The 23,546-nt window shown below is 53.7% G+C and overlaps 2 protein-coding genes across 10 annotated transcripts; one reads left to right on the top strand and one right to left on the bottom strand.

Annotated features, from left to right (window-relative positions):
- Positions 1 to 59: 59 nt before the first annotated feature.
- Positions 60 to 6,545, top strand: CZIB (CXXC motif containing zinc binding protein). Its single transcript, XM_027838154.1, has 8 exons — positions 60 to 142; positions 264 to 347; positions 541 to 597; positions 2,400 to 2,481; positions 4,081 to 4,112; positions 4,697 to 4,774; positions 5,525 to 5,590; positions 6,367 to 6,545. Exons 1-8 carry the CDS (start codon positions 137 to 139, stop codon positions 6,442 to 6,444), a joined length of 483 nt encoding a protein of 160 aa, XP_027693955.1. The 5' UTR covers positions 60 to 136; the 3' UTR covers positions 6,445 to 6,545.
- LOC114024910 (carnitine O-palmitoyltransferase 2, mitochondrial-like) lies at positions 4,107 to 23,072 on the bottom strand. Of its 9 annotated transcripts, none has more exons than XM_027838145.1 (5): positions 22,879 to 23,072; positions 18,653 to 18,733; positions 15,753 to 15,859; positions 10,210 to 11,514; positions 4,107 to 4,205 (listed from the first exon to the last, which is right to left on the bottom strand). In XM_027838145.1, the coding sequence occupies exons 1-5, from the start codon at positions 23,055 to 23,057 to the stop codon at positions 4,174 to 4,176; spliced, it is 1,704 nt and encodes a 567-aa protein (XP_027693946.1). In that variant the 5' UTR covers positions 23,058 to 23,072; the 3' UTR covers positions 4,107 to 4,173. The 9 variants fall into 9 exon arrangements, with proteins under 9 accessions (XP_027693946.1, XP_027693945.1, XP_027693951.1 ...); XM_027838144.1 differs by lacking the exon at positions 4,107 to 4,205 and adding an exon at positions 9,065 to 9,814; XM_027838150.1 differs by lacking the exons at positions 4,107 to 4,205; positions 15,753 to 15,859 and adding an exon at positions 9,065 to 9,814 and having other exon boundaries at positions 22,879 to 22,962.
- Positions 23,073 to 23,546: the final 474 nt, after the last annotated feature.

The raw sequence follows: 23,546 nt of genomic DNA, 5'->3' as shown, positions 1-23,546 counted from the left end.
TACTAGGGTAACAGGCCCCGCCCCTCCGCCTAACGCCGCACATGCGTGCAGGCGCAGCATGCGCGGGCAGGGCGTCACTTTTACGCCAGGCCGGAAAGCCCCTCGTCCGCAGAGACCATTGCGGCTCAGGCCAGCCATGGGGGTGAGGTGGGGGGCCGGAGGATGGAGGGGCGGGGGTGCGGGCCGGGGAATGGAGGGGGGAGGACTGGGGGACGGGAGGGGGCGTGGCCGGGACCGAGCCTCGCGTCTCCCGCCCCGCACAGAGGATCGGGCTGCAGCTCAAGGCCACCCTGGAGAACGTGACACGCCTGCGGCCCGTGGGGGACGACTTCCGCTGGCACCTTAAGGTGGGGCCCCCCTGGGGGCGGGGCCTCGGGTTGGGGGCGAGGCCAGAGGATAGGCTGGCGGGCTTCTGGAGGGGCGGGGCGGCTGGGGGGAGTCCCTGGGGTTGGGGGAGCGGAGGCTCTGGACCACTGCCCTCCGCCAGGCCGCCCTAGGCCTTTGGCCACTTACCAGCGGCTCTCCCTCCTCTTCCCCAAGATGAAATGCGGCAATTGCGGGGAGGTGTCGGAGAAGTGGCAGTACATCCGGCTGATGGTGAGACCCCCGGCCCCCGGGCAGGGCACCCCAGCCCCGCCCAGCGGGAGGGAGGCTCCCCAGGGTGGAGGGGACCCTGCAAACGGGGGCTACCGTGGGATGGTGGCCGGACTAGTGTCTAGGAGGTTGTGACCTTCAGTGACCCGGCGTCACCCGGAGAACCCCCGAATCGGAGTCAGCAGCAGCCCCTGGGCCGACTTCACATCGCACCCTGAATATTTGCCAAATCCTGACCTTACGGTGCCGACAGCCCCCCTGACCTACAACAGGGTGTGGGTGGGTGATTCCTGAGGCCCTCGGAGTTCCCCATCTTTGGTTTAATCTCAGACATAGACTAGTATCCTTGTACAAGGACGTCCATGCAGCTTTGAGACAGTGAGCAGAGAACCCCCAAGAATGGTTTCTCTGCTTGACTGATAAAAGCAGAATAGGGAAGGGGAGAGCTGAGCCAGCAGCACAATCCCTGAGAAAGAGGTCTGGGGGTTTGCATGCTCCTGTGGCACCTGGGAGAAGTGGCTGCCAAAAAAGCTTGGGCTGATCTTCCATCGTAGGATTGTCCCCCAAAGGGACCCTAGAGATCTGGTCCAACCCCTGCATTTCAGTAACTCAACTCTCAGTCCTATGCAGGCCACTTGTCCTCTGCCCTGGTCAGACACATCTGGAAGCTTTCTTGTGCTCAGTTCTGGAAGACACGTTGTATGGGGACTTTAATTAGCTACAGAAGGTCCGGAGGAGAGGCATAGAATGGGAACCCATACAGTAGGAAGACCAGGTCGGAGACCTTGGGGTGTTGCACCTGCAGAAGATCAGACCTGGGGATAGGGAGGCAGGATGGCCGTGGCCAGGAACCTGGAGGGCACCTCTTATGTGCCAGACCATGTGCTCAGTGCTTTACAAATATCTCACGTCATGGAGGAGTTAGACTTTTCATGGACAGACCTAGGCGTGATGGTTGAGAATTACAAGGATGTAGATTTCAGCTGGAATGGAGTGTCTTGTGAGGCATGGGTCTCTTCACCTGTCACCTGGATGGACCTCCAGAGGGACACTGCTGAGGAGGTTTGGGCTGAAGGTCTGGGTTGGGATCAGATGCCCCAAGGGCCCTTCTGACTCTCGGGTTCTCTGCTTTGCTCCTTGGTTCGCCTTCGGTAATCTTGCTTGACAGTTTACAAAGCACTTGGGGGGGGTACAGTCAGGGACTTCGCTGTTTATAAATAATTGATAAATTGAATGAGAGGAGTTGGGGGATCTTAAGCCTAACATGGAAGAGATTTCAGGGCTTTTTATTCTAAGCTGCCACAGTGTCTGGGCTAGAAAGGAGAACGTTCAGTGGCTTGAAAGGGCTGGAGCAGCTGCTTAGGGAACTTGACCAGGCAGCTTGGGAGCCTTTACACAATGAAGGTTCTTGACTGTTTTTCTGTCCTAGAGCCCTGCAGCTGTTGTTCTGATGAAGCCAATGCACCCTTCCCAGAGTCCTTTTTAAATGCAACAAGTAAAATACATAAGATTACAAGGAAAACCAATTCTATTGATATACAGTTATAAGTCTTTTTTAAACACAAGCTCGCAGATGCCAGGTTTAGATCCCTGTCATCGATGGCTCTGGGGAGATTTATTTTTGGATTATAAAGCCAGGCTGTTGAAGTCCTGTGCGCTTTGCCCCTACCACACTGCCCACGAGTTCAGGTGCTGACAGAAAGCCCCCACTGTGTGGCCCCAAGGGAGGGGGCTCCCCCACCCCTTCCTGGCCCCTCTTCCTCCTTTGCTTCTGAAGCTAACTGGCTTCCTTTGTAACTTTGCAGGACAGTGTTCCCTTGAAGGGAGGCCGGGGCTCTGCAACCATGGTGCAGAAATGTAAGCTCTGCTCCCGAGACAATTCCATCGGTAAGTACTTGGGGGACCCTTGTGGGGGCAACAGGCTCAGACTGAAACACTGGCACTGATCAGGCTCCACCCAAAGCTAGATTCTGTGACCTCTCCTGAAACTCAGGCCCACCTGCCCACACTTCCTTCATCCAGCCTCATGCCCAGGGCTGTGGGAGCTCCAGGGGTCAATTAGACCCTGTCTGTGCCCTCAAAGGGTTTCCAGTCCCTGTGGAGACAAGACAAACATGCAGGAAACAGCAAACAGTGCAGGACCCCGGATGCCCCAGCCCTTGAAAACGTCTGCACCAACCATGCCCAAAGCTGAGCTTGGTGTCTGCCTCGAAGCCCCCTGTCTTCTGAATTCCTTGTTACTGCTGAGGGCACCGCTGGGCTTCCAGGCACCTGGACTCCTCAATCACGCCCACCATGTCTGATCTGTCGCCAAGTACCCCATCCTTCATAGACGCCTCCTCCTCTCCTCTTCCCGTCCTGTGGGTTCACCTGCCTAGAGTCTCTCCCTGCTTCAGCCCGTCCTCCACTCAGCCACCAAAGGGGTGAGGCCCCCCCCATCTCCCACCCTCCACTCAGTGAACTCCAGTGCCCTGTCGCCTCCAAGATCAAATCCTTTGTTGGGCATCGAAAGCCTTTCATGACCAGGCCTCCTCCCATCTCTGCAGTCTTTCTTCAGTCCAGGGACACTGGCCTCGTGGCCGCTCCACAAACAAGACTCCATCTCCAGACTCTGGGCCTTTGCACTGGCTGTGCCCCAAGCCTGCAATGCTCTCCACCTTCCGGCTTCCATCAAGTCCCAGGAAGCCTCTTCCAGGCCAAGCCCTGTGGCACTGATCCTGCCTATGGATCACACTTCCCTTCCTCATGGGACTGTGAGCTCCTTGTAGGCAGGGACTGTTGTTTGCCATCCTTTGTATCCACAGCACATAGTAGGCACTTTGAGTGACAAGAATCATAGAGATGGGGGTCCCTGGGCTGGAGGAGTCAAAGAAAACCGTTCATTCTTCCCTCCCCACGCCTACAAAAAGGGATCCCAAAGCCCTCGCGTGACCAACTGTCACCCCACCGCTCCTTAAGGCCTCAGGCTTCCTGCTGCTTTCAGGATCAAATAGAACTTCCTCAGCTTTGCACCCAAAGCCCTTCCCCAGGGGGCTGCTGCCTCCCTCTTCACACTGATCCCACGCTCCTCCCGCCCATGCTTGTCTACATCATGACATCTTCCCACTGGGCTTTGGCAAGGGCCGCCCCCAGCCTAGAGCACAAGCTCCTTCCCCTCTTAATGTGACTGAGCAGTATTTGTGGCATCCCTGGTGCCCAGCACAGAGCCTGGCACATTGAGCACATCCGAGATACACCACAGTGCCGGCTGTTAATAATCTGTGCTGATCCCAGAAGGAGAGGAGGGGGTAGTCTGTGTCCCTTGGGTGCCTGAGAGGAGGAGACCAGAGGGCGTCTGGCGGCGGCCCTCCAGCTGCCCAGGCAGAGAGGAGCAAGGCCACTGGGGCCCTGGGGGGGGCTCAGACCCATGTTCCGGGGCAGTGTCAGCAGCGAGCAGCTCTTTGCTGTCAGGGGCCAGAGAACTCTCACCTTCTCTTCTCTTTTCAGACATTCTGAGCAACAGCATCAAGCCTTACAATGTGAGTGGGACCCTGTGGGGGGGGGGAGCAGCTGCCCCAGAACCCTGTGAATGTGATGTGCTCATTCTCTTCCCTGGTCCTCAGTCTTCTCACCTGCAAAATGGGGATAATGACCAATCAGCAGTGGACCCCAGGCCAGCCAGAAGCAGGTGTTCATTCTGCCTCAGGGCTTACTGGGTCCAGGGGGTGGATGGGACCATCTAAGAGGGGCCTTAGCAAAGCCCTTTTGGGGGAGTGATGACCTTCAGGGAGGAGGTGCTAGAGGAGAAGGTAATGGACCCGAGTCTGGAACTGTGATCTGGGTGCAAATCCCACTTCTGCTACTTTGTGCCTGTGTGACCTCAGACAAGTCACTTACCCTCTCTGGGCCTCAGTTTCCTCATCTGTAAAAAGGAAAGGGCTGGTAGCTCAGTCACCTCTCTGGTCCCATCCACATCTGAGACCCACGATCCAGTGATTCTGATTTCCTTGGGAGAGTCCCTGCCTCCGGGTGGCCCTGCTGGCCAGGGGAGGGGACGGCCCTTTGCCGACCTCAGGCCGCTGAGGAAGGGCTGACTCCCTCTCTCCACCTCTCCCTCACCCAGGCCGAAGACAGTGAGAAGTTCAAGACGATCGTGGAATTTGAATGTCGGGGCCTGGAGCCCGTGGACTTCCAGCCCCAAGTAGGTGGTGCCTCCCCCAGGTCCCTCCTGCCCTGGCTCCTGCGGGTTGGCGCTGGAGACCCAGGAGAGCGGAGGCATTGCCACCCCACCCACGATGGTCACTGTCCCCCCTGCCACACCCGTGGAGCTGCCCAAGAGCAGTGTCTACACAGCTCCCAGAACTGTGAAGACAGCTGGGTACAGACAACCCAGAGAGCATCCACAAAGCCCCAGCTCCCCTCTCCGACACGTACAGGGAGAAGGAAAGAGCCCCTGCTTGTGACAATAAGTGGAATTCAGCATTTATTAGACACCTCCTGTGTGCAGAGCATTATACTAGGTGCTGGGGGAACGGAGAGAAGCCCAGAGGTGGGGGCAGGGGTGAAGGTGACGATAGGAGTCTATTTATAGAACAAAGCAGGCCAGGATAAGAAGTCCAGTCATTTAGAACTGATTCAGGCTGGAGCTGATTTTGAACAGACAGAAGCACACAGAAGACCATGGCCTGGCCTCCAGATCTAGGCTGAATGGACGCGGGGAGCCAAAGGGGCACCACCAGGTTCTCAGAGGACATTTGGGAGGCAGGGAGGTGCAGCGGGGTGACCTCGGGGCCAAGGACAATTCTGGCCTCAGTTTCCCCCTCTCTAAAAGGACAGGCTCGAGCCAGATGGTTTCTAGAGCTGCTTCTGGCTTTCCCATTCAAAGACTGTATGGCTCTGTGAATAGGACCACATGACCCAAACTCATCAGCTGTTTGCTGGTTCCACCCAGGCTGGCTTTGCTGCCGAGGGCACAGAGACTGGGACAGCTTTCAGTGACATCAATCTGCTCGAAAAGGTTTGTCCACAGAGACGATGCCGCGTGTGGGGGCTCCTCCGTGAGGGCAGGAGCTCTGGGGGTAGGTGGTGCTGCTGGTCATCCTCGTGGGCGTCTGCCACGTGAAGAATGAGTACGAGGGTGGGTGGCACGAGAGCTGGGTCTGGTCCCCGTTCTGCCCCTCACCTGGGCATGGTCCCCAGGCCTCAGTTTGCTTGGCTCTAAGCTTGAGGGGATTGAATTGTGGTTTTACAAGATGCAGCCCCTGGCAGAGGGGTGGACTGTGGGAGTGGGGTGCATCATACCATCAGGGGTGGCTTACCTATCCCTTTGGGGAGGGGGGTGTCTGGTATGAAAGAACACTGAAATTGGGAAGGTGGAGAATGAGTGCAGGGACCCCCCCCCCCCCCACCAAAGCTTCTACCGGTTCTCTCTGGTCCTGTGAGCACTGTAGTGGCCTGACTCCTGTGGCCACCTTGGCTGAGGGGAGTAGGGGTGTGAAGGGACTGACTCCGGGTCCCCCAGCCAGGAAGGGGCAGGCCCAGGGCCTGCTCTCTGAGGAGCCGACTTCTCCTGCTGCCTGGACCCGGGCTTTGAGCAGGTGGTGGATTCCCTGTTAATCTGCCCATGAGGCCTAGCAGAGAGGCCACAGCCCCATGTGTGCAGAGGCCAGAGGATGGGGGTAGGTCCTGTGAGCTCACATTCGAGACCTTCCTACTGTGAACGAGGCTGTGGAGAAGAGGTAGAGAAGCCCTAAAGGGTCCCTACCGACTCATGTTCCTCTTCTCCTTCCCCAGGACTGGACGGACTACGATGAAAAAGCCCAGGAATCGGTGGGAATCTACGAGGTCACTCATCAGTTTGTGAAATGCTGAAAGAAACTGCCCGTTGGCCCCGTGACTGCCATGCACAGGTTGGCCCCTGACCTGCCACTGTAGCTCTCCCATCCATGCCAATAAAGACTCGTGTCCCCCAAGCCTGCGTGACTCTGCAGCCCAGGGAAAGGGGGAGCAGGGGGCTGCCTCGCCGGCCTGTCTGGTTCTCCATCCTCCAGAGTTCACTTGGGCATCGGCAGGGCGGGGTGTAGAACAACTACTCAGGTCTCCCTCGAGCAGCTGTGGGAAGCTGGGCACCAGGGTCAGGTGCTGAAAGGGACCCTGTGAGTCACTGTGTCCATCTGAGGCACCTGAAGCTTGGAGATCATGACCTGTCCTGGGTCACAAAAGTAGTGAATGTTGGTGCCAGGCCAGCCACTTCCAGGCAGTCAGGCAGATGAGCCAACCGTTAGCTGGAGGCCGGGGGCAGAGGGGCAGCCCAGGTCAGGAGAGCCTGGGGTATGTGAAGAGCCCAGGCTGGAGGCCCTGAGCACGGAGCAGATGGCCTTGGAAGGTTGTTCTGATGACCAGCAGGTGTCTCAGCAGCCCCCATGCCATCGTGCTCTGGGGGAAGGGAAGGCCCACGGACAAAACGATTCATGGCAAAAGTGATGCCAGCATTGCTCAGGCCAAGCAGAAGACAGCAGTGTCACACTGGAAGCTGGAGGAACCTCCAGACAAAGCCTGTTCAGGTGCCCCCGCCAGGCATTCACAAGCCCTCGGCACAGTGCCGGCCCAACACAGACAAAGGCACTGCAGGGGTCTCTGAGGCCCCGAGACGTTAGATGACTTGCCTGGCATCATACGACCAGTGTCTCGGGTGGAATTTAAACCCAGGTCTTCCTGACTCCCAAGTCTGCACTCTGTCCCCTATACCACACTGCCTCTCATGATGGATTCAGGCTATGAGGTAACCTGAGACCTCGAAGAGGCTGGTGACATGGGAGAATGTGTTATATTAGAAATAACAGTGGGGTTCAGGAATTCTGAGAGTGGAGGTCAGGAGGGTGCACATCCCAGGCCTGGGACACAGGAGGTGGCATGTGGCCAGTGAAAGGCAGCAGCTCAGAAGGGCAGGCAGGGGCCACTGGGGAGAGATGGTCATTTTCTCCTGGAGACAACAGGGAGACATTTCAGGGCAGGGAAATGACAGGGATGATGGTACCCAGAAAGAGACTGGAAGCAAGTCAGATGATGAAGCAATGATGTGAAGAGAAAGGGAATGGGGCATGAGGCAGAGCAGAAGATCAAGGCCGAATCTGAGGCTTGTTTTCTTTAAGGTCATAGCTTTCAAGCTACAGGCGACCTTAGCTCCACGGCTGGCACCTCCAGGGACACAAGAGGGTTAAAGGGAGAGAGTTGGGAGAAGTCTCTGTAGGTCACCCTGGTCTTCCAGGAAGAGTGACTGGCCTTAGACCCTGACCTTAGACAATGATGCGCACCTTCCTTTTTTTTTTTTGGTTTGTTTTTTGATGAGGTAATTGGGGTTAAGTGACTTGCCCAGGGTCACACAGCTAAGTGTTATGTGTCTGAGGCCAAATTTGAACTCAGGTCCTCCTGAATCCAGGGCTGGTGCTCTATCCACTGGGCCACCTAGCTGCCCCCAAAAGCATAGATAGTAACACAATTGATTTTTTGGGGGGGGGGTGAGGTAATTGGGGTTAAGTGACTTGCCCAGGGTCACACAGCTAGTAAGTGTCAAGTATTTGGTGTGAGGTCACATTTGAACTCAGGTCCTTCTGACTCCAGCGCTGGTGCTCTATCCACTGTGCCACCTAACTGCCCCTACACCTTTCTTCTTTATTGACTGTTCACACCCTGGCCCCAAGCCTTTAGCTCTCTCCCTGGGGACTTTACCTTTCCTGCTGCAAATTAAGACTTTTTTCCTATCCCTTTGCCTCCTCTGTCCCTCTACCTTTGCCAAGAAGTTCCAAAGAATATTGGCCTCTGTGAGGTGGCCCATTCTAAGTGCTAAATTGATGCTGAAACAGAAAGATTCAAGAACAAACACAAGTTATGTGCTGTGCCCACGTATATAAAGGGGAGGCCTGGATTCTCATCCTGGGCCTGCCAAGGATCTACTGCCTAGCCCTGGGCAAGTTCCTCTCCTTCACTGGGCCTGTCTTCCTCTGCAAATGGAAGGGTGGGCCTGGTGGACCTTGCAGCTCTAACATCCAGCCTGGAAGAGGTGGACAGCTGGGAGAGCAGAGTTCAAGTCTCCGACACTGATCAGGCTGCAAAGTCATTTCACCTCTCTGAGCCTTGGTTCCCTCCTTAGTAACATGGTGAAAACAGTCACAACCAGCTACCACCTTATAGACTTACACAGAAAGTCCTTTTTTAGTTTTCTAATTCTAAGAATTCAGTGGAGGGGCAGCCTGGGCCTCTGCTACCCCCTGGCAGGAGTGACCCTGGGCCTATCACTTCTTGCTGCCCTCAGAGAACTCTGAAGGCTCCTAGGTGGCTGATCAGCATTGGAAGAGGGAGTCTCCTCCCTGGGATCTCCCTATACCAATAGAATCACAGCTCCACGCACCAAATATTTAGAATTCTGCTAGTAAAAAATGTGCCCATGACATGCCAGCCTGTCCTGGGTTAGAGAAGTAGCCAATGTAGTCACTGGTTTCAAGAGGAGAGTTTATTGCAGAAGAATCAATGTCCAACAACCAGCAGATCACCCCCAATGCCTACGACACAGGATTCTCAACAAGGCGCTGAGATGGTTTCCCAGAGGGACCCTGACCAGGCCTGTACCACACTAACCAGGCAGGTGCTGGCGGCCTCCTCCATCCAGCTCAAATCCTACCCACAAAGAAGCCCCTAGACGTCATGATTCACTGTCTAACTTGTGCAATCCATCCTATTTTAAATAACTCATTCATTTTGTCAGATTCATGATTTTAGAGTTAAAACATGATTGTTTCAGTTACTCGGGCATTTCTTGATTCTAAAGCTCAGAGAACAGTCTCTACCAACTCCTGCTTCCCCAGTTACCACTAGAAAGGCACTAGGTACTGAAAGAGCCCTGCCCTCTCCTGCTAACTTCTGACAGGTTTACCTTCTAGGACATCAAAAATATCTTCCAAGGACTTATTCACACACTGGAGGAACTCCCTGACATTGCGGGCCGGGTAGGAGGAGACATTGCAGCCAATCCAGTCATCATGGATCCCGTAGCCAACACCAAAGCCATCAGGGACTACGGGGGCAAAGCCCCCGATGTTCACGGCAGGGCTGGTTAGGGTGCTGGTGGACAGGATGTTGTGGTTGATCTGCCCGTAGGCTGGGTCCTGGTACAACTCGGGCAGCTTGTGGCCTTTAGCTGCAGCCAGGTATCTCAAGGCAAACAAGTGTCTGTCAAATCCCTGGCCTGTGGGACAGAAGGCAAACTGACCAATGTATCCACTACCTGATTCTCCAATAACCACCCGTCTGTCCTAGCAGGATGGCAAAAGCACAGCTCAAAAATCTGAACCTTAAAAAAAAAAATCTGAACCTAAAAAGGTCATTTAAAGCAATTAGTAACAGGAAGGAATCTGGTCAGACAGGCCTTGAGAGGCTGTGCAGTCCAACAGCAGCCCAGTCATGCCCTGCCTCCAGCCCATCTCCAGTGGGTTATCCTCTAGCGATGGGGAGCTCCTGACCAGCAGAGGCTGTCCATTCCTGTTGGACAGCTCTGGCATGAAGTCCTTCCCCTGGCTGAGCCCGGCCCACTGCCTTCTCCCTCCCAACAGCAAGACGAGCCTCATTGTGGGGGACACTTACCCATGGCGGCTTCCCTCGTCAGCTGGCTGTGGTACTTAGAGCACTGGGCGATCAACTCCTTCAGCTGGTCTGGGCTGTTCTTGGAAGGCTCTCTGACAAACACCTCTGAACACTTCTTGGTGAACATGGAAGCCGGACGCACAGTCTCGGTGCGGCCGTGTCTGAACGCTGCTGTGCTGCAGGATTCGTAGGTGGCCACCGTCTGCCCGTACTGTCGGAGAAAGGCCATCTGGAAGGAGAGCTGAGCCACCGCGTCAGGACTGAGCTTGTGCTTCTTCAAGAACTCTTTGCCTCCTCTCTGAAACTGGATGCTGTCGATACTAAGGGTCTGCATGGTGGAGTCAAACTTCTCTTTGGCTTTGGCAATTCCAGCTTTCAAGGTCTCGTTCAATCTGAAATTGAGTCTCCGCACAACCCTGGAGGAGTCGACGGGTGCGGGCTGAGCCTGGGGTGTGATGGCAGGGGTCTGGGTGCTATCTTTAAACACCTCATTGAAGACTCTCAGCACGGCGACGCCATCGCCCCAAGAGTGCTCAAAGTTGATGGCAGCGTTCCCATCTTTGGCTACAATGAGGTTGAAGGATTTGTCAAACCATCGGTTGACACCATCTCCGTGCAGCATGGTATGGGACAAATGGACCAGGTCTGTGATGGGGAAGTCATCTAGACACAGACAGAACACGGCCGAGTCCACTTTCCCAAGCGTTTCCTTGTTCCCATTATTTAGCAGCTCCTGCCTCAGCCCTGCCCAGGTGTCTCGGTTTTCAGTGGCCAGATATGCCAGAGGGAACTCGGGAGTGGGGCTGTTGTCAGAGAGAATGTACTTCAGATGAGCATGGACTTCTGAGGCTTTGAGTATATTCCCATCTTGATCCAGGACATCAAAAACATAAAAATTCCCATTTCTCAGCACTAGGAGGTGCTTTTCCTGTTCATCGGTAAAAAGCTCATCTCGACCAGGCTGGGGCAGCCGAGTTGAATTGAAAAGTCTAAAATACTGTGACATATCCAAGGGGTAGGCGTTGACCATGTAAGCCCCGTACCAGGCCAGAGCTGAAGGCACAAGGCGGATAACTCTCTTGAAGATATTGGTGTTGCTTTTGGCAGGGTTGAGGTGGAACACCTCTGGCTCCAGGAGGCCAGCCCGGAGAGTCTTCATAAACCGCATGGCTGACATAGTTAAGTTAGTCGCTCGTGTGAGCTGGTCATTATAATCTGGCTTTGGGTCAGGGTTGAAAGACATGAATGGATTAAAATTCAGAACAATGGAGTCTCGGGCAGATAGGTACATATCAAACCAGGGACCTAAAAAGATATTTAAAATAATAAGTCACAAGCACAAAAGGTTCATTCTAGCAAACTCACACACTTATTTATGAAGTATCCACAATGGGCAAACTGTGGTGCTTAGTACGGGGAGAAAGGAGCTCTGTCATGGAGAAGGGAGACAGACAAAATTATCAGAGAGGTACAAAGACCTGCCAAACACGCAAGGGCCTGCCACCGAAAAAGCTTCCCTGAGTGCTGGCAGGCAGTCAGCTTGCTCTGCTGTGGGGCCAGTAGACAACTGTCTGACAACACCCACTTTGGGGGGAAAACAATCAGCTTCTTTCCTGCACATGGCACACCCCAGTGTGCACAGGTGACTGAACAAGTCCCCAAGGGTCCTGGCTGAGAACAAGCCCAAATGCTCGGACCCCAAAGTCAATTTAAGCAAAGCTTGTATGTGAAAATCCTTACGAGGGTACACTGCAAAACGGCTCTTTACTGTTTCATAAGGTCCAAGGTCCAATAGGAGCTCATCAACAACTTGTGAGGATTTATAAATTATTAGGCAGCCGGGATAACGGGGTCAACAGATGAACCGCTGGTGTCAGAGAAACGGTGACAGACCAACTAGGAAGGAAGGAGGGTGTGTCTGCAGACAGAAAGTGAGGGAAGCTGAGTTTGACCAAAGCAGCCTCCTCTGGGGCAGTCCTAGGTGCACCCTGGGGGGTGGTTCCTGGGGCATCTGAAAACCATGGCAGTGGCGCTCACTCCTGGCAGGTCAAGGGCAAGGCCCAGTGATGACTGTGGTTCGGCTTTCTGAGGAGCAGCCAAGCTGCAGACGAGGAGGCTCGGCCTAAGGTGCCCCAAGGAGGGTGTGGGATTTGTTTATGATAATTCAACCAGGGGCAGTGCAGTGGCACAGTGGAGTTCAAATCTGGCCCAACACTCACTATCTGTGTGACCCTGGGCAAGTCACTTAACCCTGTTTGCCTCAGTTTCCTCATCTGTAAAATAAGCTGGAGAAAAAAATGGCAAACCACTGGGGTTCCTCTACCAAGAAGATCCCAAATGGGGTCATGGAGAGTCAGACACTGAAAACCACTGAATACACACAATTCAACCAGGGAAGGGGGACTGTGATCTACATGAGTCAAGGAAGGTCAATCCTGAGAAAGCCCAAATCTGAAAAACTGAAGAATTGTCTATCACCTAAAACAGGGCACATCTGTGTAAAACATCACCTGGATTCAGACACCGATATGGGCCAACTTGTCTTCCTCATTTCACTCACTGATTATCACCGCAGAAGACAGACTTGTCCTGAGAGAAGGTGCCTTTGTGGTATTCTAGGATGCTGGCACCAAAGACGGTCTGTGTTCCAATCCCCCTGTCACTTTCTGGGTGACCTAAGCAAAGTTTCCTCCTCTCTCTGGGCTCGTTTTCTTATCTGTAGAACGAGGGGGGTGGGGGTAGACTAAGTTTCTGTCCAACTCCCTTTTTATTTCCTAACTTAAAAAAATAAAACAAAACAAAACAAAACACTATAAATTACAGGAGAGAAATAGCTGCTGTCCCTGGCTGGCAACGGGGCACTTCCCCATCACAGGGCAACCTAAGCCCATGCCAGAACTCAGCAGTCAGGAAGAGCCCAATGCCGTGGGATCGCTGCACACAGGCCAGAAAAACCTGGCCACTGCCCTGCTGGGAGCCTATCAGAACAGGACTTTGGGCATAATGTTACATGGGGTACAGCTTCACTGCAGGATCATCCTGAGTCACAACTGGTGAGCCCTGGTTTCCAGGTGGCCCAGCTGCTACATGGCCTGAGGGCTGCTAAGAGAAGGGCAGGCCTGCCTGTGGTCCACTTTCCTCAGGGTGAAAAGAAGATTAGGAAGCTGTACAGTCAGAATCCTGGGTTCTGAGCCCCAGTTCTGACACTGACTTGCTGTGTAACCCTAGGCAGGTCATTGTCCTCTCCTGACCTCAGTTTTTCCATCTGTAAAATGAGAAAATATTAAACTTTGCATTTCACAGGTCTATTGTAAACAAAATGCAGCACTACAGAGATGCTTCCCCACTGACTGGAATCCATCCAAGGCACCATTTCTGGGCAGTTTTGTTCCCATCTTTCTTTGGCCTCCTGTCTTTCCATATCCACCGAAGCCAGGATTCCTGCCCCACCCCCATCCTCAGATGCCCACTAAAGGCGCAGGATGTGTAGGCAGCTTGGCCCCTTAAAGGGGTCATGAGAACTGAATCGGGGCCTAAGTGTGGCCAACGTGCAGGCTGGTGATGACCCCCTGACCTTCAGTGCCTAACTGCTCCCGGTTAGATGCCAGGGACTAAATTAAAAGAGGGAGCTGTGGACTGGTCACACGAAGGACAACGTGGACAATTTTCTACCACTTGGCTGGAGGTGGGGCCTAAATGAAGAAAAGCAGGAAGAGCCATGAACTTGAGCTTAGAAGAACTGGGTTTAAGCCCGGCTTGGCCGCTTACTAGCTGCATCTCCTGAAGCCTCCATTTCCTCATCTGTAACGTGGGGACAGCAAAACTTGTACCATCCCCCTCAAAGGTCTGCTGGAAGATAAACTGCAAAGTATTCTAAAAAGATGGTGGTTATTATCATTGTTTTGTGTCAAGGGGCTTCTACTACAGCACTAGCCTGATGCTTCCTCTCGGGGGTCCTTCCAGACAGGAGAGGCTCCAGATCTCATCACCAGGGAGGCCAAAGCAGTGGCGCTCCTGCTCCTAATGATGGAGGTGCACTGGCACGTGCCCTTCCATCAGGGTGTTAGGCCTCACCGGCTTGGGGCCAAGGGCACTGCTCTGAGGTGTAGGCCCATCCTCCATAAGAGGAGTCTATCTGACCACTGCCAGTGGATGGGAATACCACTGGACTTGGAGGGTGACGAAGAGGAGAGAATATGGGTTTGAGTCCCAGCTCTGTGACAATGGGTAAGTTGCCCCGCTCTGAGCCTCTTTCCCGCCCTCCCTGCCCCCCCAGGGCTGCTGCCTCCAAGAGGGTCCCATGACCTGGTCTGAGGGAGGACATTTTTAGGAGGCGCTGAAGTCACTGACATACATACATGCTGGGTCCTGGCTGGCATGGCCTTCCTGTTCTCCATGGCCTTACCTGATGCTCTCCCTCTCTCTCTGCACTCATCATTTTTCTCCTGCCTCATCTTTCTGCTCTGGCTCTTCTCCTGTGCATTTCTTTTCCATCCTCATTGTTTCCTTCCCTGGTTCTTGAGAGAACAGAATTAGCACAGGTAATGGCCCACTCGTCCCTGCCCCCTTGGCCCCCTTGCCTGGGGGAGGCTCCTAGAATCCAGAGCCAGGCAAGCACTGGCTACAGCAAAACCACAGGGACTCCCCTTCAGAGATGATGAGGTGTGAACTGCTTTCTGGGCAGGAGGGCAAAGGGCACAACATGCCACTGGAAGTCTTGGATAACTCACCCAGCCACCAAGGCCCAGTCCAGGTCTCCAGTCCTGAACAAGTCACGGAGCCCCATGGGGTCATGATGAGGGGCAGGGCAATGGCAGGCACAATGGATTAAAATACTGGCTCTCACACCTGCTGGATGCCTGCCATGGGGAAGTCACTGTCTCTCTCTGAGCCTCAGTTTCCTTGTCTGTAAAATGAGGCTAGTAACCAGCTGCTCAGGGTTGTGGTGAGCTACTATAACAGAGTAATGTCAGCCTGGCACCCAGGGCGCACTCCCATCTTTCCAACAGGCATGCCCTGGTGAAAGGAGTGCTGGAGGGGGAGTGGGGAGGCCTGGGCTCCAGGCTCGGCACGGTCACTGAACTAACTGCAGGCCCTGGTTCAGTCCCTCCCTTTCTCTGGACCTCAGCTGCCCTTGTGTAACACCAAGGGCCTGCACAGGAATGGTCTCCTCGATCCCTTCCAGCCCGGACATTCTATTTTTTTTAAGTACAGAAAAACTGCTAATAGGGGTCATAGCTGCAAACTAAGGGACAATTTTGATGTGCATACACACAAAGAAACTACTGGGCCCAAGTCCATTTTCCTGGTTATAAGTGTGCCCAAACACAGGGTCCCTCCTCCTCCATGGAGCCTCCCTTTCAGCCAGCAGTGACCTTGGCTCACCAGCACAGCCGGGCTGACCACTGAGCTCTCTGCGAGGCCCAGAATGCTGAAGGTGGCCTGCCTTCAGGTCACAAGGTGCCCAGGGCAAGATGGATTTGTTCCTGACTCTGCTGTACGGGGATAGGGCATGCTCAGAGTCGTGCTTCCCTGTAGCCTACCTGAAATGTAGCTGGTGTGTTTATTCCGCTCGTCCTGAGCAACCAGCTGTGCGTGGAGTTCTTTGCCGAGTCCACTTTCAAAGGTCCGGCAGAGCTGCTCCGTTCTCCTGAGACATTCAAGAAGGAAGCATCAGGCCACAGGACAGTAAGGGCACAGGAGAAGCCACAGACTAGAGGAGCTAGTCGGGCTAGACTAAAGGAGAGCTCGCATTTCTGTGGATTTTACTGTTTACAAAGAAAGTACCCAAAGCCATTGTTACCCCCATTTCTGAAATAATTTACACCAGGGCTAACATTTACATAGCATCTTCGGGTTTGCAAAGCACTTTATACAGGCTCTCCCTGGAAGTGAACTGCCTTGCCAAGGTCACCAAGTTAGTGACCAAGTTGGGGTTGGAAGCCAGGCCGCTCCTGTCTCCAAATCCAGAGCTCTACCCACCAGCCCCTCCCTGCCTCTAACCTGGGCTCCCTACACTGAGCTCATCCCCTAATCCCAGAGCACTAAGAGGGCAGGCAAATTGGACTCATCGTGTCCCACGGCTGAACTTCTGGACTTCATCCCAATCTCATCATCCTGCAAGATCACATCAACCCCCACCCCACCTTTCCAGCTTCTTTTTATGTGCTATCTCCCCATTAGACTGTGAGCTCCTTGAGGGCAGGGACTGTCTTTTGCCTTTCTTTGTACGCCCAGGGCTTAGCATGGTGCTGGGCACCCTGAAGGTGCTTAATAAGTGTTTATCGACTGACAGAGCTGCTGTGGTGATCTTTGGAAGACTCGGAGAAAAGGAGAGGTGCCCCAGGACTGGAGAGGAGATGTCGACCTGATTTTCCAGAAGGGGAAGCACGTGGGTGTCTGCGGACTACAGACCAGCAAACCGATTCGTAAATCTCGGTGACATCAGAGCAGGCATTATTAAGGAGATGCTTGTGGCCACTACAGGGTGACATGACATCGCCAAGCCCAGACCATAGCGACTTACCTCATGTCTCCCTTTTGCCAAGGAAGGCCTGGGAGAGCAGCATCTAACAGTCTCATGCTGCCCTCGTCCAGGATAAAGTGGAGACATGGGCTCACTGACACAACAGTTTGGTGGATCTGGGAGAGAAGGGAGCTGAAGGCCTGGCCCCCAAGTGCTGCTTAAAGAGATGATGTTAACCTGGAGGAAAGTCTCCAGTGGGGGTTCCAAGCACCTGTCCCTGGAGCATCCTCTTCACCATTCTGATCAGTGACTTGACTCTAGGAACAGATCAGATGCTTGTCAAACTGGTATGATCCGAAACTTGAGAGGACAGCTAATGTGTATGCAGTGAAACTGAAGCCGAAAGGCTACAATGTGGCCAAAGCAAGATGCCAGTTAATAGAGGTCAAAGGAACGATTTACATGGGGATTCAAAAAATAAACTTCACAAATGCAAGGCAAGGGGCTTTTTTTTGTGAAAAAGATCTGGGGGGCAGCTAGGTGGCACAGTGGATAGAGCACCAGCCCTGAAGTCAAGAGGACCTGAGTTCAATTCCAGCCTCAGACCAAACACTAGACACATGTACTAGCTGTGTGACCCTGGGCAAGTCACTTAACCCCAATTGCCCAAAAAAAAAAAAAAAAAAAAGATCTGGGAGGCCTAGTGAACAGCAAACTCAGTAGGAGTTGAGGGGGACATGGTAGCAGAAAAATCTCATGCTGCCCCAGGCTACATTCAGAGAGACAGTACCCAGAATCAGCAAGGTGGGAGTGTCCCTGAACTTTGCCCTGGGTGGGCCACAGCCAGAGACTGTGTTAGATTCTGGGTACTGCATGGTTTAAGGGCATGGATGTGTTGAGACATAGCGAGGCATGGCGTCCCTGCTTCTGAGCTGGATGTGGGTGGATCCCCTAACACCCACCATACCAGGCTTCCTCTAACCTAAGAGGTATGCCTGGACAAGGCCCAAGAGGCCATGGTTCGATTCACGCCAATAATCTCTCGTTCACGTCCAGTACACTGAAGGGAGGAGCCCACCAAGCAGAGCCGTCCTCCCATGGAGAAGACTGCCTCCTAAAGCTAGAGCCTCCCTCATCAGGGACTCTGCCAGTAGGATCCATGCTGCACAGGGCGTATAAAGAGGTGTGTCATCTCAAGTGCTTGTCAATCCTAGGTCAAGTCTACGATTGCTGGTGACTTGATTAAAAGTTTGTTTTCTAAACTGACAAAGTGCAGGGCCTGCCCCTTGACACTTCTTTACCTCACCCAGTACAGAAACCCCTCTAAGGTTTGGCTTCACCTGACCCCACTAGCCTCTCGACTCTCTTAACCACTTCAACATGCATTAAGCACCTACTGTGTGCAAGGGGATGGAGATGCAAGGAGCCAGTGTTCTCCTGGGACATGACATCTACTGGGGGAAGTAGGATACAAAGGACAGAACACCGGGACCTTCTTCTAGGGGCCCTGGAGGACAGACAGAACCCTTGCTGCTGGGTGGAAAAGGAAAGGAGGAAATCAGGCGAGGCCACACGGCGATGGCTCCTGAGAGGTGGGAGGGAGGAAAGGGCCTGGGTGCCTGGGCCACAGATGCAGCTGCAGAGGCAGGCCTTCTCTCCTGGACAGAGATGGGAGATTCTCCTTGAGCCTTCACGAGCACTGAACCATGGGGGAGCGACCTCCCAGGTTTGTGCCGGCCTCTGCCTCTGCTCAGGTCCCCATCTTCCCATTCTGGCCACCACGGATGGACGAGAGCATAAAATGCACATTCCCCAGGAAGGAATTTCTGGCCGCCAGCCAGGGTGTGCCGCCGGGGAGCAGACTCTGACAAGGCAGCTTTCCTTCTCGAGGGAAAAAGAATTCATCTTTGGCTCTGTAGCCCCGAGCCACCTTCCCGTTGGACTGGTTCTCTCCTACAGCCTCTTCTGGGTCTTTACCTGAACTGGCTGTCATCCAGAAGAGGTCTCTGGGCACTGAGGTATCTCTTCATGGTGTCTTCAAGTTTGGGAATAGGCAGCCTGAAGGAAAGAACTCCAAGTCAGCCAGATGGGATTGAGATGGAGGAGAGTAACTGTACCCACCCCCACAGCAACCAAGCAGATATTGGCAGTCTGATTTCTTTGCAAAAACCGAAGAGGCAGAAGTTCAATGAAGTCTCTGTCTTGATGGATCTCTGCGAGCCAGCCTACCCACCTCTCAAACTCAACGTGGCCAAATAAACTCATCAGCTTCCCCCTCAGAACAGCCCTTCCCCACCACCCTCCTGCGCACCTCCAAGGCATTTCAGTTCTTCCCTTTGCTCACCTCCCATAACCCAATCACTCGCTCATTCCTCTGGATTATAATGCCACAGTAGCCCCCTTCTCTCCATGTAGTCACCCCTCACCTGCAGTTATCCTCCTAATTGGAATCAGCCTCCTTGCTTCCAGCCTCTCTCCTCATCCTTCCCGCATTAACTAAAACAATACTCCTGAGGCACAATTCTATTGTCTCAGGGAGACCACACGGTCTTGCACATAAGGGCCCTGGAAGTCTTGAGTACAGGGGACAGCTCCCGCTTTACCTCAGATTCCCTCCTCTGCAGCCTCCTACTGCCATGCCTTTGGAGCAGCTCTATCCAAGAGCTGGGATACACTCTCACCTCTTCTTTCAAGGCTCAACTCAAGTCCCACTTCCTTTGTATAGCATTTCCTGATGGGTGTTGGTGTTTCTTCTCCTCACATATTCTTGGGGCCCTTTGATCTGTCCTTTGCCTCCTTCCCACCCTAGCTTGTACACCCATCTTGGGCATAGCATATCCTCACCGCAGAAGGTAAGCTCCTTGAGGGCAGGGGCTGTTTCCTTTCTGTCTCTGTATTCTCAGTACCTAAAGCAGTGCACAAAACATTAAGACACTCAATGAATGCCTGCTGGATTGAATTGGGCTTGAGATCTGGAGGCCTGGGTTCAAATCCTGGGCTCCAACCTGCAGGACTTTAAGTAAGTCACTTTATTTCTCTCCTTGTAAATGTTCTCCCTTTGTAAAATGGGAGTGATGTCTACACAACTGGCCCAATGCCAGGTGCCAAGGGCTCTTAGTAACAGTGTCTGAGCCAACCTTAGTCAAAGGGTCTCCTGAGAGGGCAGTTTGTGGTGCACACTGCACAGTAACAGATTAGTCTTATTTCCAGGTCTAGGTCATTACTTTCCCCAACAACAAGGAGGCACAAAGTTTCCCCCAAGCGCTTTAGAAATCACTTTGTATAGACATTGTAGTTACTTGTATACATATTGTATACCCCCAGTCCAGTGGAAGGTAACCTCCTGGGGGGTAGTAACCATTTGGTGCTTCCATTTGTATCTGTAGGCTCTAGCATACAGTAGGTGTTTAATGTTGGCTGAATTCTAATTCTAATCTAGATTGTCACTGGTTTCCAGGCTGAACAGTGGATATCCCATTCAGCTTTCCTGGCTTTGTTACCAGCCTAAGGATAGGGAAAGGGCTGCTCCACAGTCACCCACTGGAGATGCCGTAACCCTTGTGTGCCATGTAACCCTGGCAGGTTCTCAATCTAGAAAGCCAGCTAGCTCAGCTCAGCTTGGTTGTCATGGCACTGGGTGTGTCCATCTAGTCCCTAGAAGTTGTAATTAGCCATAAAGATCGCCTTGAACCTGACAAACATGAATTTTACCTCTCCCACCCCCACCCCAATCTATGAAGAGGCAGCTCCAGCCATTTAAAAAAAAAGGCTGGACTTGGAAGCAGAGGGCCTGGATTGGCACCTGGGCTTGGGTGTTTAGTTCCCTCAGGTGTAAACAAGGGAGTGAACTTAGCCCTCTGAGGTCCCTCCTGGCTCTGGAACCATGACCTTATTCCTCCTCCACTTGAACTCCCTACCTTGTATCACCCTTCCCTGGGCATGTCTCTCCTGTGGACCCTAGGAGAAGGCCAAGCCCTCAGAGGCACAGCCTGCTTTGCTTCTGCTCTCATCTTTCTAGGTGCTTCTCCCCTTCACATCCACAACATCCCCACTGGAAACAAGATGGGAAAAGCTAAACTCCCTGACCCCTGGGTCCCTTCCAGTCCCTTTCTAGATTCTGGAAAATGGGGGAAGGGGGGCCCCTGAAGAGAGGACAGTGGTCTTTGCTTTTTTGACTAATGACTTCTATCAGGCTTATAGTCCACTAATACCCCAAGACCTTTTTTTGAGCAATCAGGCCTCACCTATGCCCATCTATCTGCCCCTCCCCCATATTCCAGATAATCAAATTCAGATGAGACAAGTGAAGTGCCTTCCTTGCCCAGCATCCCAGGGGTGGTAAGGGGAGGAGCCAGTATTGAAATCTGGGTCTCCTGACACACCCAATTCTGTCTCAAAAAGAGGCTAATTCACAGAACAAAGGCTACATGGTCAAAAGCCACAGAGCTGGCAGTGGCCTAAGTGACCATCTAATCCTTACAGTCTGGGCCCACCTCAGAAAGGGGAGAAGCGGTTCATCATGAGTAAGATGCCTACTTTGAGGTGGCCTATTTAGCCAGGACCAAATTGGCCTCAGTCCTTCCCCCCTCCCCCCACCCCCCCCAGCTGTAGAGAAATGGCTGTTCATAAACAGCAGTTTTCAAGACCATCAACAAACATTGATTTAGCAGTTGGCACCCTGTATGGAGGAGCCTGGTCAATGACTCTGACCTCAATATGTTGGTCAAACTTAGGGAAGGACACTGAAGCAAACTGAGGTAGCTGGAAGCAATGCCCAAAAGCTTGCAATTACAGAATCACTGGAGTAATGCAGAATTAATTTTTTTTAAAAAGAAAAGAGAGTGGAAGTCAGAATGGTAGAGAACAGTGGTAGAACATGAGTAGAGAACATGGTGGCAGAAAAACAAAAGGTAGCTAGGGATGGGGTGCCCTGGGGATCTGCAGAAAGCTAAGCAGGCTCAGGGACCAGAAAGGTGGGGATGCTCTATGCCCTAAGTGAGAGGGTTAGAGACAAGTGAAAATTTAGAAGCCAGCAGAGATGAAAGCCCCCAGTGTGTGACCTTAGAAATTTAACAAAAAGGTAAACTAAAGCAATTATTCAAGCAAGATATTTATTAACAAGGGCATGTGAACTGATCATAAAAGATGGGTGTCATGACAGACCTTCTAAGAGACAAAGTTCTGAGCAAGATCAGTCTAGTTAGGCTAGTGGTAAGCAATAGATTGATCATCAAGACGGATCAATGACCCAAATACCAGAGGGCTGTCATGGCCTTTTAAACCATGGTGCGTCTGACTGGCCTGACAGCACACCATTTGGTCCTCCCCAGGCCAAGTAAAGCTATCCCAAATGGTAGACATTTGAATGAGGTGGGTGAGTTTTCAGCTCTTACTACTTATTGAGGTAAAAAAAATCATAGGTTTTATTATTATGCTCACACGTAGGTTCAGGTGTCGGAGAAAACCTGAATCCTAATTAAGAGTAACAAGGCTCCCTACGGCCAAAACCATGTCAAAGACAGAGAAATAAATTCATTTACTTGTTGCAATCTTGGCCATCATGGTCAAGGAGAGGCTCAGTCCATGCCAGGCTTCCTTCACTCGCACCGAAGCTGAGCAAGTTTAATTAGTCACCTCACACCCCCCCTAAGCCTAGTAGGTCAGGCCCCTGCATCCGGGGGTCCGCAAGGGGCTCACGAGGGAGGAGCCCGGGACGCCGGGGACCCTCTTCTGGATCCCGTCCCGGGGCAGCTTCGGGTCCGGGAAGCCCAGACCCGGCAGACCGCCGAGGGATGAAAGGAACCCCTCGGACAAAGGCGCCGTCCGGGCCGCGCCCCACGAGCAGCCTGCGGAGGGGGAGGGGGGCTCACGCTTCGGCCCTTTTTTCTTTATTTTTGCGTGTCCTCTGACCTCTGACCTTAGCCGCCGGCTGAGAGGCCGGAGTCCGAGGACTGGGCCGCACTTGCCCGGCAGGGAGAGGGAGGCGCGGGTGGCTGTGACTTTTCACCCACTTAGGACCCCGCCCCGCCCCCAGGCGGGCAAAGGACTCCCCTTCCCGCTCCGGCGGCGGGAGGCGCCTGTGGCCGAAGAAGGGGCCTGGACCGAGGCCTGGCGCGGAAGGAGTGACACGGGACAAAGCCTCCGCCCCCACCCCCCGCGCCGGGCGCACACAGAAGGCGCCTAATACGTGCACGCCGCGGTACCTGGGCAGGCTCGGCTGGAAGTGCAGGGTGGGCACGACGCTCCGCTGCAGGTACTGCCGCTCGGCCCTGGCCCCGGCCCCCGCCTCGGCCCCGAGCCACCTCCGCCCGCAGCCTCCGCCCTGCATCCACAGCGGCGCCGGCCGCGGCCCGAACCTCAGGCGCGCCACCAGCGGCCCCATGGCGGCTCCTTCCGGCGTGCTCCGCGCCCGGCTCGAGCCTCGCTCTGGTTCAGGCCGCCCGGCCGGAAGGACTCCAAGGACTTGGGAGTCCCAGCGTCTCCTATCCGGTCGGACATTGCCAACCGAACATCCGGTTCCGGCCTAAGAGGGCCCGCCCTCCCCTGGAGGAGGGGGGAGGAGATGGCAAAGGGAGGAAGAAAGGGGCGGGTTCTGTCCCAAGGACGCGGCTCCAGGGGGTGGGGTGTGGGGGGGAGGAAGCTCGAGGTTCATAGATCACAGACCCGCCAAGTCTTCTCAGAGGCCGGGGGGAGGGAAGGAAATAAGAATTTATTAAGCGCTTACTATGTGCCCGGCACCGGGCTGAGCACTTTACAAATAGTATCTCTTTTTGGTCTGCGCAACAGTCCTGGAAGAGGTGCTGTCATTATCCCCATCTTGCGGAGGAGGAAACTGAGGCAGGCGGAGGCTGGGGAGGTTCCTGGAAGTCCC

The sequence above is a fragment of the Vombatus ursinus genome, unplaced genomic scaffold (genome assembly GCF_900497805.2).
Source record: "Vombatus ursinus unplaced genomic scaffold, bare-nosed wombat genome assembly UNPS02014825.1, whole genome shotgun sequence".
In the NCBI taxonomy this organism is placed as follows: domain Eukaryota; kingdom Metazoa; phylum Chordata; class Mammalia; order Diprotodontia; family Vombatidae; genus Vombatus; species Vombatus ursinus.
The sequence above is the reverse complement of the archived record's forward strand: the minus strand, read 5'-3'. Positions and strand labels throughout refer to the sequence as shown.

What these genes read in the sequence shown, in the direction of transcription:
- LOC114024910 (XM_027838144.1), bottom strand. Translation starts at nt 23,057, where the DNA reads ATGGGGCCGCTGGTGGCGCGCCTGAGGTTCGGGCCGCGGCCGGCGCCG. An exon ending in TTCCAGCCGAGCCTGCCCAG is followed by an intron (nt 18,734 to 22,878) that starts GTACCGCGGCGT and finishes TCTTTCCTTCAG; the next exon opens with GCTGCCTATTCCCAAACTTG. An exon ending in GACGAGGGAAGCCGCCATGG is followed by an intron (nt 9,815 to 10,209) that starts GTAAGTGTCCCC and finishes TCTGTCCCACAG; the next exon opens with GCCAGGGATTTGACAGACAC.
- CZIB (XM_027838154.1), top strand. An exon ending in GGCAGTACATCCGGCTGATG is followed by an intron (nt 598 to 2,399) that starts GTGAGACCCCCG and finishes GTAACTTTGCAG; the next exon opens with GACAGTGTTCCCTTGAAGGG. An exon ending in CCGTGGACTTCCAGCCCCAA is followed by an intron (nt 4,775 to 5,524) that starts GTAGGTGGTGCC and finishes GGTTCCACCCAG; the next exon opens with GCTGGCTTTGCTGCCGAGGG.